The sequence below is a fragment of the Bemisia tabaci genome, chromosome 6, assembly GCF_918797505.1.
Source record: "Bemisia tabaci chromosome 6, PGI_BMITA_v3".
NCBI classification, from domain to species: domain Eukaryota; kingdom Metazoa; phylum Arthropoda; class Insecta; order Hemiptera; family Aleyrodidae; genus Bemisia; species Bemisia tabaci.
In genome coordinates this window covers 41,675,302-41,693,578 of record NC_092798.1, presented here as the reverse complement: position 1 = coordinate 41,693,578, position 18,277 = coordinate 41,675,302, and the positions used below count along the sequence as shown (strand labels likewise).

The 18,277-nt window shown below is 38.8% G+C and overlaps 4 protein-coding genes across 4 annotated transcripts in view; 1 reads left to right on the top strand and 3 right to left on the bottom strand.

The window, feature by feature from the left end:
- LOC109036419 (uncharacterized) overlaps window positions 1-18,277 on the top strand; it is a 685,415-nt gene that overhangs the window by 159,264 nt on the left and 507,874 nt on the right. The window lies entirely within an intron of this gene.
- Window positions 2,846-7,565, bottom strand: LOC109036423 (uncharacterized). Its single transcript, XM_072301364.1, has 4 exons — window positions 7,403-7,565; window positions 6,696-6,876; window positions 4,374-5,840; window positions 2,846-3,513 (listed from the first exon to the last, which is right to left on the bottom strand). The coding sequence occupies exons 2-4, from the start codon at window positions 6,744-6,746 to the stop codon at window positions 3,034-3,036; spliced, it is 1,998 nt and encodes a 665-aa protein (XP_072157465.1). The 5' UTR covers window positions 6,747-6,876; window positions 7,403-7,565; the 3' UTR covers window positions 2,846-3,033.
- LOC109036424 (uncharacterized) lies at window positions 7,852-11,623 on the bottom strand. The gene is made up of 2 exons (XM_019050627.2): window positions 11,233-11,623; window positions 7,852-10,584 (listed from the first exon to the last, which is right to left on the bottom strand). The coding sequence occupies exon 2, from the start codon at window positions 10,430-10,432 to the stop codon at window positions 8,720-8,722; it is 1,713 nt and encodes a 570-aa protein (XP_018906172.2). The 5' UTR covers window positions 10,433-10,584; window positions 11,233-11,623; the 3' UTR covers window positions 7,852-8,719.
- Window positions 12,704-16,709, bottom strand: LOC109036425 (uncharacterized). The gene is made up of 3 exons (XM_019050628.2): window positions 16,560-16,709; window positions 15,760-15,944; window positions 12,704-15,371 (listed from the first exon to the last, which is right to left on the bottom strand). The coding sequence occupies exons 2-3, from the start codon at window positions 15,817-15,819 to the stop codon at window positions 13,524-13,526; spliced, it is 1,908 nt and encodes a 635-aa protein (XP_018906173.2). The 5' UTR covers window positions 15,820-15,944; window positions 16,560-16,709; the 3' UTR covers window positions 12,704-13,523.

The window sequence follows — 18,277 nt, the reverse complement described above, 5'->3', positions numbered from 1 at the left end:
CTGGCAGTCGTATTCGTTTACTCGCGTCAGAAGTCCCGGTCAAAGCACTGCTGCATGATGAAATCCGAGTGGGCCAGGAAAGGGATCCAATAATATTTTGCGTTTCAATTTGGTTCATGTACGATTTAACGTGTTTATCGATGGCTAATATTCAAAAATACGTCATGTAAACGTAACGCACTTTATTTCGACGTGATTTTTTATTTTTGCCGTCGAAAACTTGACGTTAACCATCTACCTTGCCTAACTAGCACCGAAAAACTGTCGAACCACGTCACAAGTCTTTAACATCCAAAGGATCTTTCAATCTTTATTAAAGAAAAATCACATCAGAATCTGACTGTTTTGCTCTCATTATTCTGCCCCACAAAACGATACTAACAATAAGAAGAATAAATAGAACATGGCACATTGTGGTGATTTATCTTATATGCCGTAGTTTTTACATAATATTCGCATTAAATAAATCGAATATCTGCCATTCATTCCGTTTAAAAAATTACGGAGGTCCTAATATTTTAAGCTCAGTCTTAAAAGAAACTATAACTTTTTATCAATATGTGTTATGTTTGCATATTATTGTGTAATTAATTTTTTTTTTTATTTTTTTTTTATTTTTTTTTAAACACAGAATAATCAGAGAAAAAATCGCCCAATATCACTGAAATATTTGTGTGAATAAAAAAATGTCAGTGAATTCCTATGTACCTTTTCTTTTAAAATGAATTTTCGAAAATTTTTGAGAATATCTAGCTAGTTTTTCCAAGTAGAGCTGCAGAGTGTGCTAATAATTTGAACCTCTCCATTGATTAATGTCTCTATTTTTAAAATGTAAATCTCTGGTACATCATCAAGTGCAAACACTTGGAATACAATCATGCCAGTCTTACTTTTTGTCAACGTTTCGGTTGACTGACTTGCGCTAATCCCCGTCAGTCATGTCGCATGAAAGGGTATATATTTTCCCCTGATTTATATTGCTTTCATTTTTTTCCGTAGGTCGAAGAGAGGTGAGAAAGTCCAGAATATAGGGGAAACAATAAATCGTATGAGGGTCGGATGAAGTGTATTCCCGAGTCATTGAACTGGGAAACAGTCACGGGATTCGAACCCTGAATCTTTTGGTGACGAGCCAAGACGATCACTAGACCACTAGACCACTCATGTCAGCTTTGAAAGTTTATGTTGGGTCACGGGCGTAGGTCAATGTCTTCGTTGTTCTATTCTCGTATATAAAACGTTGTTTAAATTCCTGTTGAAAAGCAATAGTAGGTGTAATGGTGCATTCCGTCTGAATATGAGGTGTTAATTGGGTTGAGCTCTGGATTTTTTATGGGAGCTAAAATTAACGTCGCTCTAGGAGCGTCTCGAGCTTCCCCTTTAAATCTTAATCCATTTGGCGTATTCTTACCCTTCCCTCCCTTAATTACGCCCATTTTTTTTATTTCTATTATAAGTTTTTAGGGCAGTTGAAGAAGTATTTTACCATCCCCTCTCCTCCCCTCCCGGCTACTGCACAGCACAACCCTCAAGGGGCTTAGGCTCATTGGGCTCAGAAGGCACCTCGCTGCAGTAAAAAATAGTGGACTCATTTAGGAATTATTACCAGCTGATAGCCGAAATATAAAGGTCGATTCCAAAATATATTGAAATCTGACAAAAAAGTATAATTACGATGAAGATTACGAGAACTCTTAGGGCCGATTTTATCTCCCCGTGTCAAGACGGTGTCAGAGCCGTATCAGCGTCTGACACCGGTGTTGGCTCAAACCTCGATTTTATGTCGATTCTCGCTGCGTGTCAAACCCGTGTTTGGGGGTGCGCGTCGGTGTTTGGCTGACACGCCTCCGGAGCTGTGTTCCAGGCCTTGACACCGGTGTTTAGCTGATCCCGGGTGGGTTCACGACAAAGAATTGCATCGCGGCTCTGCTCGGTGCTAGACAAGTCTGATCTGAACGTGTTCCAGCCAAGTTTCAGAGTGAAGATTTAAAGATTTTTGGAATTGTTTTGTAATGAGCTGATAGGAATTTGTACGCTCTTATAAAAAGGTCGTTTAAAATTTTCCCCTAAAGTCAAGGGGTAAAAGAAAAATGAGTAAAAAGGTCACTGATCATACGAATTTTTGTCTCCACCCTTTTTACCTAAAACCCTTATTTTTGGTCTCAAAAATTATTTTTTCGAAAATTTTGTGTAATCAACCGATAGGAAATTTTACGGCCTTCATAAAAGGTCCTATAACATTTTCCTCTAAGATTGAAATGTTTAAAGGAAAATGAGGAAAATGGTCGCTGATCGTGAGAATTTTAGCCGCGGCTTTTTTTAAACCCATCTTTTTTGTCACAAGAATTTTTTGTTTTGTAATTTTTTTGAAATGAACCGATAGAAAATTTTACGGCCTTTGCAAAAGGTCCCATTTTCCTCTAATATTGAAAGGTTTCAAGGAAAATGAGAAACTACGCAAAACTAACATCACGCCCAAGCAAGGCATAAGGAAGTATACGTGATTAACCTCAAACCCAACAATAGTAAACACGGTTGATAATGACACGAACTAACCTCAAACCTCAACAAACCCAGCAGAAACTATGTGAACAGACACGATTTTCCAACGAAACCTCGAATTTACGCAGGAAGGTCTTTAGCGAGAGCGTGTCCTGTGACACAGGCTGAATTCGGGGAGTTAAAATCGGTCTTGGTGTCAGCGGCCGTGTCAAGCTAAAACGGGTGTTACCTGACACCGGTGTTAGCGCCGTCCTGACACTGAGAGATAAAATCGGCCCTTAATTTTAGCTCCATAGGGTTACCTTCAATCTTTCACCAGTAGATGGGTAATATTTGTTTTCAATTAAAATTGAAAAAAAGTCTTTATTAAAGCTTTGAAAATAAAAAAAAAGGAAAAAAGAAGAAAAAAAATACATCTTCACGAAATGGAGTCAAGCTAAGTCAATTTAAGTCAAGCGTTCGGATGGAATGTTGTCCTTTTTCGCAAATCTGAGAAAGTTGAACACTATTCTTTCTAATAACACACGCAACCTACTCGTTTATCTGTGAATTTTTTGAGTGATTTTTTTCTAACATTTTCTTTGCCTTCCATCCATGCTTGATCCTCCTCGATACATTGTATGTATGTTCATGTGTTTTATTGGTGTTAAAAAACCTGAATTCTAAAACGTCATTATCGCTGAGACATATTCCGACAAAGAGGGACGTCAGTACATCCGTATCAATATTAACAGTTTTGAATATTCTGCTCCAGTAACGTTTCGTCTTGGCATGTTTTGCAAAGTCCGCTTCATTGCAATCATTATACATAAAATCGAGAACCACTCCTTGGCGCCAGGAGGGGTTCTTGTGCTGCATTACCGCTTGAATGTCAACTTGGCCGGTGTGTTGGTCTTCACTACATTTGATCTCCAAATCAGGGTGATCCTGCACCCTGGTGGCCAAAAAGGTAAACAGTGGTGACCGCAAATCCTTCGTTGAGTTAGGTCGATGCGGAGACTCTTTGAACACCTAAAATATTTCAAAATATTCTGGACTCACAAATGTGCTAGGAGAGCATGATTTTGAAATTGACGTGTAAATGATTAATTAAAATTCTTCTTCAAATATCATTAAAATTCAGAATTATATATAAGCATCTTGATATACTTTTAGATTTTACAAGGTCCCTGATAGAAATTGGGATCAGGAGTGAGAATAAATTGGAAACATTTTATAAAATCTTTATCTATAGAATAACGATAAAAAATATTTTATTCGAAGACCCTAATAATCCTAGCGGACTACCAGACCCAAAGCTATGTGGAAAAGAATTAAATGAAATCAAATTAAAAATAAAATATTTAAATATGGAAAAATAAAATGAAAAGGAGGAACAACGGATTTTAAGTTGCGTTATTATCAGAAAATCCTCCCTAGTCTCAGTAGACAATTCTTTTATATCCCACAGGAATAGATGAAATCAGATTAGTGAGAACTTCAGACCCTCAGAATGATATCTGTCCGCAGGGCAAAATGTAACCTAGAAAATCAATTATTATCAGAACTATAAAATAATAACTCCTCTCAATCAATTCAAGGTCCCTACTCCTTCAATATTTTTGTTCAAAAATTATTTTCATTTTAAACGTAGACATTGCTCTACTGAAAACTTAGCCTCTGTGGGTCAAGATCCCTTTTCCTGCGGACGAAAGGCCCAGATACACCTGCGAGTTATAAGCGCTTGTTGGAAGTGAAACACCAATAGGCAAGGAGAATTTCGATAGCTTGACGTCGAGCGATCGAAATCCTGGTTTAATTCACTTTCAACAAACGCTTGTAACTCACAGGTGTGTCTGCCACTGAATAATAATTAAAAAATACAGAAATACCATGTTCACGCTGTATGCGAAATCATCCAAAGTAGATTTTTCGTCGGAAAGCTCTATGAACGCCTCAACGAAGTCCCTGGCGGTGACGTTGGTGGTATGAAGGTGGCCCACCCAAAACCTCTCCAACTGCGCTCCTAGCGTGTAGTAAGCAGCCGCGTCGGGTACTACCAATGTGAGGTGGGCTTTATCACTCTTAGTGACGGTAAAGTAACCCAGTTCATTTAAGTAGTGGAACAGGCAGTCCCTGTTAGAATCCTGCAGGTCAAGTTTGGATTGGAACATACCATAGGCATCGTTGTAGTCCTTATAATTTTCGTAGTCTACAAGATCCTGACCGTACTTGTATATCTTTTCCATGGTGACGAAACACTTCTTGAGATCAGTTTCTTTAGCCAAAGTGATTGGAATTCGGTCCATCCGGATAGCAAGCTCTATCCTATCTCTGACCCCCTTATCTGCAAGAACAGGCTCTAGGAATTTGACCGAGTCTAGAACACGAGTGTGGTTACGATTTTCTAGGAATTTGACAACCGTCTCAAAGTCGTAAATACATCTCGAGTAATTAGTATTTGTCAAGGTGAATCCTTTGTAGTCATAATTTAGTTTGTAGAGAACTTGGCGGTTTTTGGTTATTTCCCGCGCCTCAGATACGCTCGCCCCGTAAAATTTTGTTAAAACCGAGTGGAGTCCAAACTGATAGTGTTTCACTAAGCCAGGCGGTGTGTAGTAACCGGCTAAGTGCGTTTTCCCAGTCAGCAAAGCTCTGCTGACTATCTTTCTGTCCGAAAGCAGTGCGTTCAAAAACTTTTGAACGCTGTTTATAATTTGTTCCTCGTGTCCTGAACCATAGGTGATCATCTTGATGACCAATGCGTCAAAATCATCCATGAGCAGAAGACACGGTTTATCAAAATGCTTGCTTAGTAGTGTGGCCAAGATGCCACCACTGTTTTCTATGACTGTATCGTTGTGCAATTCGTTGTTGGTAAATTGTGTAATCAGTGTTTTTTCCTCTGGCGTCAGTTTCTCTGAAGTGTTTAAGTAAGGGTGAGCCTTAAAAGCATGGATCATGAGCCATTTTAGGCTGTTCATGGAGATCTCATGCCTGTCGTGGTGGATATCTTTGAAAGTAAGGTAGATGACCGGTTGACTCCCGAAGTTCGAATCGAAGAATTTGTCCATTGGTGATCGACCGGCTCTTGTGGCGGTGATGGTCCTCGCCCTTTGGAAAGCTTTATAGGTCTCTGTGTCTTCTTTCTTCAAGATGGTTCCGTTTTCGGAAGTGTTTATTTCGTAGAAGGCTTTAAGCATGCGTAAGTTGGTGGTTTTACCGAAACCGCGGGGGGCTGTGAAATAAATGGGGGAAGTGAATGTGTCGTGGAAAACCTCGATGAAAAGGGTCTTGTCCACATAGAATGGAGACTTTAAGACCGCTAGGAGTGGATTTTCCTCCACCTTTGGTTGAGTCTGAAATGAAATTTGAGAAAAAACAGGTAAAGTTTAGCTCAAATAAAAGGCAGCTAATGCATCTAGCAACTAAAAAAAATTGTAAAACTTTTGTATTGTTGTAAATATTCGCATGACTTTAAGGTTTTAGACCCTGCTACTTTTAATGAGGACGTTGATTGAAAACGTTGTGAACAGCAAAATAACTGCGGAAAAACTCATTTTTCAAAGTTTTAAATTCGTGTTCTGCTGGAGCCGCCTCCTCTCAAAAGTCTCATGTTTTGAGTTGAATTAAGGTATACGGTCATTAGGTAATTGTTTATCCAAATCACGCAAGCATACTGGGTGCCAGAAAGTGTAATCTTCGGAGAAAAAGGACGCCAGCTCGCTCTCTCTGTTTTTGCATTTTCACTTTCAAGTAAATGAAGTTGCAGTTATACAATCTTTACGCTGATTTCAGAACTGAATAATTCAGTATTTCAACCATGTTGAAGTACTCAAGCTGAGCAGTTTTGTTCCTACACATGCGTTTCTCTTGAGGCAGTAACCAGAAAAATTACGATTTAATAACTGGTGATGAATCTTATTGTGGTTACAGATCTCTTTCCCACGAAAGGCTTTTTACATGATTTGAGATATTCCTTCCATTAATTTATTCCCTCATACTATAAATAAAAATTAAAAATCGAAGGACAAGTTTTCACTTCGTCCAAAAAAGCAGCGTACAAAGTCTATTTCAAAAATTGCACGAACGTATGCCGCATAATACTTTGGTTTCCTCTTAATTTAAAATTTGTGCTGATGATAGAAAGCTCGCCAACATGGAGGCTAATATTCATTACATATCGGCCAATTATTACAGAAAAAGGAACCTACCGCTTCCATAACACTGAGTGTTAGCCATACCATGCTTAGTTTCGTAATCATGGCACTTGGTTAGTGCAAGTTGAGGTCCTCAAAATAGAAATTAAGTATACAAGGAAATATCCATGGGCCTCCTTCATATGCAGCAAACCAACAGATCCAACATTCAACAGGCGAGAAGAAACAGGCGCACCTTGAAACCCAGGGAATTACAAAAAAGTTTTTCGCTTCCAATATAATAGTTTGCAATTTTAAAGAATCTAAGAATCAAACTCTAAATTATAAAAATCCCTTGCATGTTTCAAAATCTTTTTTGCCCTAAAATAGACTTCCTGTCTTCCACACGCAATCACATTGCTTAGAATGCAGGCTGAAAAAAACTGATGGGGACTTTAATCATTGACTATTTCTTGCTCGTGGATTAATTTACAAAATTTTGGTTTTTGTTTGTAGTGCCAAAGTAAAATAAACTTCATTACTCACCACTGCCGTTGCTCAATCGTTCAACGTAGCAGTAATCTTTAACGTAAAAGCTTCGGTAAAAAATTCTAAAAGCCACAACCGTAAAACATGTTCAAAAATTTTTCTAATGAATTGAAATGTTTTCGGTTTTATTCTTAATAACCAAAAAAATCATATTTATTCAGTTGATCTTCAAGAATCAATTTTTTCTCAAAGGGAGTTTTGATTGGAAAAAGAAGTAGTTTACGCTCTCTTACCTGTTCATACGGAATGAAAAATATCATATTTTTTACAGCAAAACTGAAGGAGGCACGAACACAACCATTTTTTCCTAGCTTTCGCGCACATCATCATGATGAAAGCAAGTTATCCATACGTAGCGCTTCCATAACTGAAATACGCACGATTGAAGCATGTAATATCTCCCTCAAACATCGAATTCTAATCGGTCAAGTATGTTTCGTCACATCATGGCCCTCTGAGATGAAGAAACTGATAATCCATCAGCTTTGTCAGATGGTCTAAAAATGTGTCCTTTTCAATTATTGACAAAAATGATGTATCGAATAATAAAAATACTTGGCAGTCATTTACTTCAGGACTGATTTTGACTTTTATAAAAGTTAGTGAATAATAAGTATAGATGAACTGAAGGAAAGTTGGTGAGGTAGTGTAGTAGGTGAAGTAGTAGCGACTAAAAACACTGTTATCGAAAGAATGAATGTAATTTATTTTTCAAGTTTTCCAATTAAAGATAAGCAGAATATCATGGTCATTGATCTTTTAAAAACCACCATTTTTACTAAGTTACACTTTTTCTTTAGCTTGTATTGTAAAAAAGTATAAAAAAATTCCCCAAAACATATTCCCTCTAAGTTTTTGGAAGTGGCGTTGTATTGATTCGAAGTCCCCAAAATTTTAAGAAAAGCTTGAAAAAGTATCCTCTAAAACCGCATACCAAGATACTCTTCCTTTTTCAAGTGGGGAGGCGGCATTTGATATTCGCAGAACGTTAAATAAGTAGGCAAGGGAGCAACTGAGGATGCAAATATTTCTAAGCGTCGGATGCGTTTTTACATATCCATCCAAATGAAGGTCAAATCTTGTTGCTCGCTTCAAACTGCGTTCTACAGGTCGGATCAATGTTTGCTTTCATTCGAACGGGTAGGCACCCATTCGTCAAAATAGCTGCATACCCACTCAAAATGAAGGAGGAACACGCTCTCTTGTGCTTTTGAAACCACTTTTCAAGGGACAGAGATTTCTCTCTCTTATTCAACCAATGGGCCGATTATTCAAATTGATCGGCAAAGCTATAGACAAAGAAGAAATAAGGGATATGGAAGGATCCTATTGGTTGAAGCGGGTGGGCACAATGGCCAAAAGAGGTAGGCAATAGACTGACTAACCCACGAGAGATCCAATAATTATTCCATCATTTTCTTCCTTAGTCTATGGAAACCACTCATTTCAACTAATTGGATCGCTCCCATACTCACTGTGTCTCCTTTGTTCATCGCTTTGTCTATCAATTTCAATAATCAGTCGGCAGATAGGTGTACTCCTTTCATTTTTTATGACTTCCATCGGTTGATTTCCCTAAATACATAGTGCGCTTTAATACTGTTCTTACTAGCGTGACTGAAAGCGAACTCTAAACTGTCGTCTCCGTTAAAACAAATCTCAACCACAAGAAACATCAGCGACTCCTTATTATGAGTATACTCTTCGGGATCAACGGTTTTTATGAATTCCACCCAGCTTTTTGTTCTATTGTTTTTATCAAAATCCTCCCTTGTACAGTTACTAAGCACAAACTCAAGTAAGACATCGTTTCGCGCATGATCCGCCGAACGCCGCGTCTCGGCGAAAAGGTCCACTAGCCCGCTGTCCGGATCATCACCGCACCTAAGCTCCAAAAGCAGATAATCCCGCACTCTGGTGGCCAGAAACGTGAACAGTGGTGAGCGTAGATCCTCCCGGGAGGTTGGAGGGTGTGGGCACTCCTTGAACACCATCTTTACGCTGTCGGCGAACGCTTCGAAAGACGAGACCCTCCAGTCTAAATTCATGAGCGTCTCGACGAAGTCTTTGGCGGTGGCGTTGGTGGTGTGGAGGTGGCCCAGCCAAAACCTCTCCAGCTGAAAGCCTAAAGAATAGTAAGCTGCCAAGTCCGGCACTTCCAGCTTGAACTCCGACCCGATTTGTTCGGAAACCGCGAAAGTAACGTAACCCAGTTCGAACAAGTAGTAGAATAGGCAGTTTCGATCAGGTTTGTCCAACTCCAACCCGGACTTGGAGGCATTGTGCTTGAAAATTTTCCGCAAGGTAGCCGCACACCTCTCGTGATCAGTTTCTTTTGGGGCAGTGATATAAAACGATGAAGGCTCACGCCAAGTTCTAATCGCAAGCTCCACTTTATCTCTGACCTCTTTGTCGTCAAGCACTTGCGCTAGGAACTCCACTGAGTCAAGAAGACGAGAATGGTTACGACTCTCTAGGAGTTCTGTAACAGTTTTTGGATCGTATAAAGTGTAGGTTGAGTTCACCGTCGTGAAACCTTTGTAAAAATCTTTCAGCACGAACAGCCGGACCAGAACTGTAGCATTCATGGTCAATCCACTTAATTCAGTGTTTGCCACACTGAAAAAGTTAGTGATGCCTGAGTGAAGGGTAAATTGGTAGTGTGTGACGCTGGGTGGCGTGTACATGCCTGCCAAACGCGTCTTCCCCGTCAGAAACGCTCTATTGACTGTTTTTTTGTCCGAGAAAAGGCCGTTTACAAAATTTCTGATTATTTTTAGATTATGCTCCTCGCCTGTTGACCCATTTGTGAGTAATTTTACGGCCGGTTCATCGAAATCATCGATTAATAGGATACAAGGCTTTTTGAAGTGTTTGCTCAACAGTTTGGCCAGAGTACCACCACTGCTTTCGATAAGGTGCTCCCCACTCACTTCAGCATTGAAAAATTTTCCGAATAGTATCTTTTCCTCTGATGTCAGCTTTTCTGAAATTTTTAGGTATGGGCGAGTTTTAAACGCATTGATCATAAGTAGTTTCAAGCTGTCAATGCAGTCAAGTTGGATGTCTTTAAAAGAGAGATAGATGACAGGTTGACTCCCGAAATTTGAGTCAAAGAATTTGTCTTCGTCCACCAGCGTTTGATTGGTTCTTACTGTGGTGATGTTTTTCACCCTCTGGAAACTTTCATAGTTTTCTGTCTCTTCTTTCTTCAGGATGGTTCCATTTTCAGAAATGTTAATGTCGTAGAAGGTTTTAAGCATAAGTAAGTTGGTGGTTTTACCAAAACTGAGAGGAGCAGTAAAATAAATTGGGTGATCGAATGTGTTGTGGAAATACTCAATGAGGCCCGTTTTGTCCACGTAGAACGGGAATTGATAGCCGCCAGGAATGGATTTATATCCTTCATTTCAGCCTGAAAGGAAATTTAAAAAATAGCTGAAATTTGATCGATCAAATAAAAAAATCCAACTTGCACGGTAACAATATGTTTTCTATTTTTAACAAAAAAAATTTGTCAAAACAAGATTACCTTTGAAGATTACCAAAAATATACCTGTCGAAATGAGAGTCAACTCTTTTGGATATAGCCACCACCTGCTTAGCTGTAAGATAGCAACTTACAGTAAAATAACTTTCAGTTTAATGGAACTGAATAATCCTATTTGGAAAGTTGAAGTCCTATGTCCTTCTTTCTTCCAAGTTCTTTCTTTTATAATGAAGGATTTTTCTATTGAAAATACATTTATGCTTTGTCATTTGCTGAAGATGTTTAAATACAATCAGGACTGTAATTTTTCAATGGTCCTCTTTTTTGTCTTCCCAAAATGTTGTTTTTTATATTTTTAAATATGCATATCCGTTTTATCATTTTAAGATTGCACGCGTCAGTAGAAAGCAAAGTCAGTTACTTCCGTTTTGCACCAGAAAATTAGAAAGGAAATACACTGTTTTTTGTGTAATTTGTGCTTCTGTAAATGCAATTCTGGATTTATTAACACAAATCCCCCCTTCCATTTCCACCCCGTTCCTCTAGTCAAATTGTACGGAAAAATAACCTTACCTTTTTTATGATACAGAAAATCAGCCATGCTATGCCTAATGTCGTAAGCATGATAGCTGATGAATGCAATGCTGTTTAAACTAGGAATCGTTCATTCATATATTTTGTTCTTTTTTTCTCACAAAATGCTTTCCTTTATCTGCACAAAAAGTTACCCATCACATTTGATAAAGAAAGGAGATTATCAGATGATACAATTTATTTGTAGAACGAATGGGATAAAATAGTTGTTAAGTTTAGAGTGAGCTTCATTGATTTGATTTTTCGTCAGTAGGTTTGTATATCTTCCTTACAAACGCATCGATTGGCAGTAGTTTGGTTCTTGTTTGCAGTTCAGAATTTGGAAGCACTATTTGATGGCGGGGATTTAAAGGAACCTAAACACTAATGCAATTTACTTGCATATAGAACTTTTTCGGCATGAATACATTTTAGAAGTCAGAATGCAACAAATCTCTCACGAACTTTTCCCTCCGACGACTCGAACATTTAGTTGTTGTTTCGTGTTACATTATCATCAGTCTCAACATTCATTTTCATTGAATTCAGTAATCACGCAGGTTAAATTAGTTTACACAAATGCAGTTTTGATTCGAAATGAGTTTGAATTCAAGTTCTTTTGCTTTTTCAGTGAAATTGAAAACACGTAATGTTGGACGGCAAACTGAATGAAGCACAACCGATTTTCGCGTGTTTTACGGGTGTTGAAAGCAAACTACTTTAAGCCGCCGAGACAAAATATGCTCACAAATCGAATCATCCTATATCTCCTCTAAAAATCGTAATCTAATCAGTGGGTCATTTCATTTTCAGGCACATCGCCTTTTTTGATGTGTAACTAAAAACCAATCAATTTTTTCAGATGGTACAAAAATGTGTCTATTACTACGCAGAGTTGCTGTGTTGCTACTGTTGTCGCTTTCAAGAGATGCAGTTCTCTGAGTAGCCCTTTAACATGTAAAATCGCTCGAAAATCCGTTAATTACGTCAGGAAAATCCAAAAACCACTATTTCATAATCAATTTGTGCAGCTTAATATGCCCGCATTTGCAAATTTCCCACGTCCGCGGGCACTATTTTTTGGAGAACTGGCAACCAGTGGCACCTGTACTGTGATGAAGCACCAACAACGTGCATAGAATCGTTGAGTTTGAAAACGACCCAACTTTAAGGAACTAAATTTTGTGACAGACAAATAATAAGTGCGTTACTATCAAAGTAGTAAAGATAGGAAAAATCCATTTCAAACTTCAGAAAGTATTTTGTTTAGAAAAGTTCGTCAAAAAACAGGAATGAAACGTTTAAAATTCCAGAGTTGAGTTGTTATCGAAATCAACGATTTTAGGGAATAAGAATGTGGTGAAAAGTGAATAAAATTGTTTATGTTTTTTTTGTTAATGTCTTTCATTTCAACCAAAATTTTAGTCAAAGTTATACAAACTTGTGCACAACATCATACATCATTACTCCCACTCACAGGATGTGTTTTTCCATTACCGCTCACAGATAGGAAAGTCAGTAATCGCAGTTATAATCGCTTTTAAGCACGGTTTGCGGGACAGAGCCTTGTTTGCCTTCATTTCGACGCGTAGGCTAAAATAGCTCCCACGCGTCGAAACAGTTGCCTAGTTGTTGGAAATCAAGAGAATCACACTTTATTGCTCACTTTGAACTATGCTCTGTGGATAGGAGCATTGTTCGCCTTTATTCTGATCGAATATGCAAAAACATATCCTGCGTGTTAAAATAGTTGCATCTTCCGATATTTACAAATGGGTTGGTGTTTTCGTCCTAATGGAGGACCTGAAAGAGAAGCCTCTTTAACTTGCTTTCATAGATTGGCTAGTAGATACACTAAAGAAAAGGGTCGGATTATTTTGATTCAGCCAACCCAAATTGATGTTGTGCGCATAATTAATGGTGCTGTACAGCGAACGTATGTAAGCTGAAATCCAACATATTGGAGCATCAAATTAGTTAGAAGTACAACTCCAATGAGCATGCTGTGCATCACCAATGTGGGTCAGCCGAGTCAAAATCATCAAACCCTTAATTTTATTATTTGTGTAGTTATGGATTTTGAATCCGTCTCGGTTTTTTGACTGTTTGATAAGATGAAATTGTCAGAAATCATGGGTCACACTAAAGAACTCAAGAGCGGCATTCTTTACGTTTTCCGAAGGGTTTTTCCTTAAATCTGCATAATCGGTTTCTCGATCGCTCTTGTTCCTGCCTTTAGAAAATGAGCAGCATTTTATCATCGTTTTTGTGTCGGTCTTTTAAAAATCATTTCATGTGTACCTTTTCTTTGATTTCCACGTCTTGATTTTCTTAAATACCTTGTACGCGTTATCATGCTTCTGACTATGATAAACGAACGTGAATTCAAACTCGTCTTTTTCGCTCAGACATATGCCAATGATGAGACACCTTAGCTGTTCCTGATCTTTTTTGACCGGGCTAAATTGCTCCCAATAAGGCTTCGTCTTGACAAACTTGGCAAACCTCTCTTTATTACAATTATTATACATGAACTCCAAAGCGATCCTCTTGACCGAGTGATCCTTCCGCTGTGTAACAGCCTGAAGGTCCGTGTACCCTTCACTCGAGTTCTCGCTACAGTTGAGCTGCAAAGTAGGGTACTTATGCATTCTGGTGGCCAAAAATGTAAAAAGCGGCGACCGCAAATCAGCCTCGGAGTTTGGACGATGAGGAGACTCTTTGAAGACCATCGCAACTTTGTTTGCAAACGTGTCCAGCGTAGAGTTCTTGTAAGTTAGACTCATGAACGCCTCAACGTAGTCAGATGCGATGATCTTAGTGGTGTGCAGATGATTAAGCCAATACCTCTCCAGTAGAGCACCTAAGGAATCGTGAGCGGCCACGTCGGGTAGGTCCAATGTCAGGTTGGAACCCTTTATGGTGGAAACTCTGAAGTAGCCTAATTCAAAGAGGTAGTAGAACAAGCAGTTCCAATCAGGCTCGTACAACTCAAGTTCAGAATCGGCGCTAGCGAGCTGAAAGATTTGCCTCAATGTTACAATACACTTCACCTGGTCGGTTTTTTTCGGTGCAGTGATCGAAAATGAATCCAAACGAACTGCAAGTTCTATTTTATCTCTGACCTCTTTAAAATGAAGGACCTGCCTAAGAAACTCAACAGAATCAAGAACGCGAGTATGGTTACGACCTTCCAAAATTTCTGTCACGGTCACTGGGTCAAATATGCAGTAGGTGGTGTTAGGCACCGTGAAGCCTTTGTAAAATGCATTCAGCTGGAACAGAACCCAGATGTTTCTGGTCAGACCCCGCACCTCAGGTCCTTTGACACCAAAGAATTTGGTCAAACCAGCGTGGAGGCCGAACTGATAGTGTTTCACGCCGGGTGGTGTGTAGATTTCGGCCAAGCGCGTTTTCCCAGTCAGAAAGATTCTGTTAACCGCCTTTTTATCCGAAAATAGATTGTTTATAAAATTTGTCCATCTCTTCATCACGTAGGCCTCATCCGCTGAACCATTCGTGAATAGTGTGATGACTGGTGCGTCGAAATCATCGATCAGCAAGAGACACGGTTTCCCGAAGTGTTTGCTCAACAGTTTGACCAGGGTTCCACCACTGTTTTCGATGTGTCTGTCGCCCCGCACCACAGCATTGTAAAATTTGCCGAATAGTGTCTTTTCTTCTAACGTTAGATTTGTTGAAACTTTTAGGTAAGGGTGAGCTTTGAACGCCTGGATCATAAGTTGTTTTAGGCTGTCTATGAAGACCTCAAAAGGGTCGAGCAGGATGTTTTTGAAGGAAAGATGGATGACGGGTAAGCTTCCAAAATTTGAGTTAAAGAATTTTTCATCGTCAATCAGTGTTAAAGCGGCTCTTGCTGAAGTAATGTTCCTCACTCTTTGGAAAATTTTATAGTTTTCTGTCTCTTCCTTTTTCAAGATGGTTCCGTTTTCGGAAGTGTTTATCTCGTAGAAGGCTTTGAGCATGAGTAAGTTGGTCGTTTTTCCAAAACCGGAGGGAGCTGTGAAAAAAATCGGAGAGACGAATGCGTCGTTGAAATACTCGATGAAACCCGTCTTGTCCACATAGTGCGGCGATTTGATGGCTGCCAAGAATGGATTTTTGTCTTTCACTTGAGCCTAAAATGAAATAAAAATCATATGTAACTTGATTGATCAAACGAGGAAAACAAAACAAAACAAAAATGCAACGTCCTTGAAATCTCCGTAGATTTGTGAAAATACGTTTTTTCAAATAAAATTAATCATACGATCTTCTCTTGATTCGCGATTTTTGCCGATTGCTTTGTAATGTTTGAATGCCACTTAGGATGTTTTTGGACCTCTGTCCCCCTCTCGTATACCTTCCCGTTCTCAGGTGGCAAAAACATGTGTCTCATCCAGACATACGAAAGAAAATCGATGAATTTCTAATCGGCGCTGTGTCTAAATTTCTACGTCGGAGTCCCATGAAGCCAGAAATTGACACTGATCAAAAAGCCGAAGTATCAGAGAAAATGGCACTTACCGCTTTTATGACACTGAAACTAAGGAAAGTCAGCCATGCAGTGACCAATTTATTTATCATGGCAGCTGGTCTATGTAAGCCCTGGTCTTTTAAATTTAAATTATAATCGATGGAAAATCCATGTCAAGCCACCGTTCTTTAGAACTATGGTCTTTATATCCTCAGCTACATAGCGCCAGAGATACCTAAAATAAATCAAATAAAGGTTTAAATCAAAAGACATTGCATCCTCATACAGTCCTGTTAAGGAAAAACGCCGTATGAACCTTCAGACGGTCACAAACTTTCTGGAAATCTGTGAATATTTTCCTTCCAAATTTTCAGAGAGTTTCATTCGTAGTCACATCTAAAATATCTGAAAATTTCAAGAAAAAATGTACATCAGTCCCCTCAAAAATAAACATTTTTTTAGGAGGCAACTCTCAAATGTTCATTCGGCGTTTTTACTTGCGCGGTAGTATACATATACTGTTTGTCATAACATATGTTTTGCTTGTGATTGATTTATAAAGTTTTGGTTAATACATGTCATGCAAATTAACGTAAAAGGAGCAGGGTTATTATAGAAACGAACTTAGGTCGTTTACTGACGTCATTCTTGACAAAAAATCGTTTCAAAAATTTCAATTAAATCAGTTTTTACAAGTGTTTCTCTTTAATCAACAAACCTGTCATTTAGTTCGCATTCTGACTGACTAAACATGCTCAATGCTTAGTTTATCACCTGGAACCGATTTTACTCAGATGTTTTATTTTATTTTAAATAAATATTAAATAAATAAGAATACAAGCTTTCGTACCTGATCATTAGTGACAAAGAATATTATCATTGAACGCGATTTGTGACCGATTTATGTTAGTTTCTATGCACACCGTCGCATCAAAAGTTCGGGGACACCAATCAACTTGGGCTTACAACTTAAGGCACACCTGGCTGGAACATTACATGTCTCTTTCAAAAATCGATATCTAATCGGCAAAGGGTTTCATTCATCGTCGCACTGCACTTATGAACTAAAAAAACTGATAACTAGACAGTTTTGTCAGATGGTCTAAAAATGTGTCATTTCCATGTGACAATAATTCTCCGTCGCATTGTTCAGCAGGAAGTTTAAACTTGGTTTGAACTGTTAACGTCAAACCATCATAATATCAGTTCGATTTGACAACTTTGGGTGGTATTTTCGCGCTGAAAATATCATTAAATACTCCCGCATGAAATTGTCCCATTGGTTGAATTTTTAGTTCGTGGCCGTCCATACAATACTTCAAGGATTTTTTCCCCTTGAGTTTTTGACCCCTCTTTCTTGCTGTACGTGACCCTACCTCCACTTTCCGCACTCGCAATAAGGCATTCGCCAAATGAGGCGCTTTAGACCCCTACCCTGACACCCCTCACTTCTAAGTGTCTCATTTTCGTATTAGACGGCTTCTTTTTCGGCACTGAGGTCTCTTTTCTCATTGACAGTTACCTTTGAGAAACAGAAAATTGCACCAATTTACAATATCTTGTCTGCGCATCGGAAAAATTGAGCTCAGTGGTATACTTTAGGAAGCTGATCATGGACACCAGGGAGCAAAGCCCTCGAATGTCAGAATGAATTGCGGGAGGAAATACTCTCAATGATATATTTGGCGCGAGAAAAAGAAGAAAAATACCCGACGCAGTCTGCACCCAACACGTTGGCCCACAAAAGAAGCGCGATCCAGTCGTCAGAAAACGCGAAAAAGCTGGCCCATAAAACATTTCTCCAACAGGACACCTAAAACACATCAGGGCTACAAGTTCGGTGCCCACGCTGTTGCCGCAATGTGCAACTGCGATGCATAATAATTCATTTCGCAGAACTGTTTCAGTTCGATCAAGCTTAAACTTGACATCGATGGATGTGTATGGAGTCAGTATGCTAATTATTACGGGGAGAACATAAACAATACATGGAGGAATGTCGAGCAGTTAGCGACTGGGGTTTTGTAATTAGCTATTGGCGGGGTTGTCACTTTTTGGAAGATATTCAGTGGGAAGAAATTTTCTCGCTGAAAACTGAGTTTTTTCTAATTTGGTTCTCATGCGACCGTGTAGTAAACAAATTAATCAGTTTTAGATATGAATTCGTGAAGTATTGAAAGTAATTTGGAAGACATTGAGGTGAATTCAAGCATGTCTTAAATTGGAATTGCTTTGATTTTCTCATGAATTTTTAAATTTTCAAACAGAACAGAGCCGCTGAAAGTAGATATTTGTCCGAAGAATGCACTTTAACATTTTAAGGTCATATGTAATATCCAATAATACGGGTGAAAAGCGGCAGATAAAAACTTTACTCTTCGATTCGAGGTATTGATTTGTAGAAAGTAAAACCCCCTAAACGTACTTGAATGAATATAAAATGAAAGAATTCCGATAAATAATGATAAAAATGTTTTGATTTATTTGTAGAGGAGTAAAAGCTCCGCTCCGCATATTATGGGTGAAAATCTTCCTGCCAATCAAATGCAGCAATTTTCTCCAGGGTGA

Excerpts from the sequence above, each read along its gene's own strand:
- LOC109036423 (XM_072301364.1), bottom strand. The coding sequence starts at position 6,746 with ATGATTACGAAACTAAGCATGGTATGGCTAACACTCAGTGTTATGGAA. Across the intron at positions 5,841-6,695 it reads CACTCAGTGTTATGGAAGCG|ACTCAACCAAAGGTGGAGGA; the intron begins GTAGGTTCCTTT and ends ATTTCATTTCAG. Across the intron at positions 3,514-4,373 it reads TCGCATACAGCGTGAACATG|GTGTTCAAAGAGTCTCCGCA; the intron begins GTATTTCTGTAT and ends GAAATATTTTAG.
- LOC109036424 (XM_019050627.2), bottom strand. The coding sequence starts at position 10,432 with ATGCTTAAAACCTTCTACGACATTAACATTTCTGAAAATGGAACCATC.
- LOC109036425 (XM_019050628.2), bottom strand. The coding sequence starts at position 15,819 with ATGATAAATAAATTGGTCACTGCATGGCTGACTTTCCTTAGTTTCAGT. Across the intron at positions 15,372-15,759 it reads GTTTCAGTGTCATAAAAGCG|GCTCAAGTGAAAGACAAAAA; the intron begins GTAAGTGCCATT and ends ATTTCATTTTAG.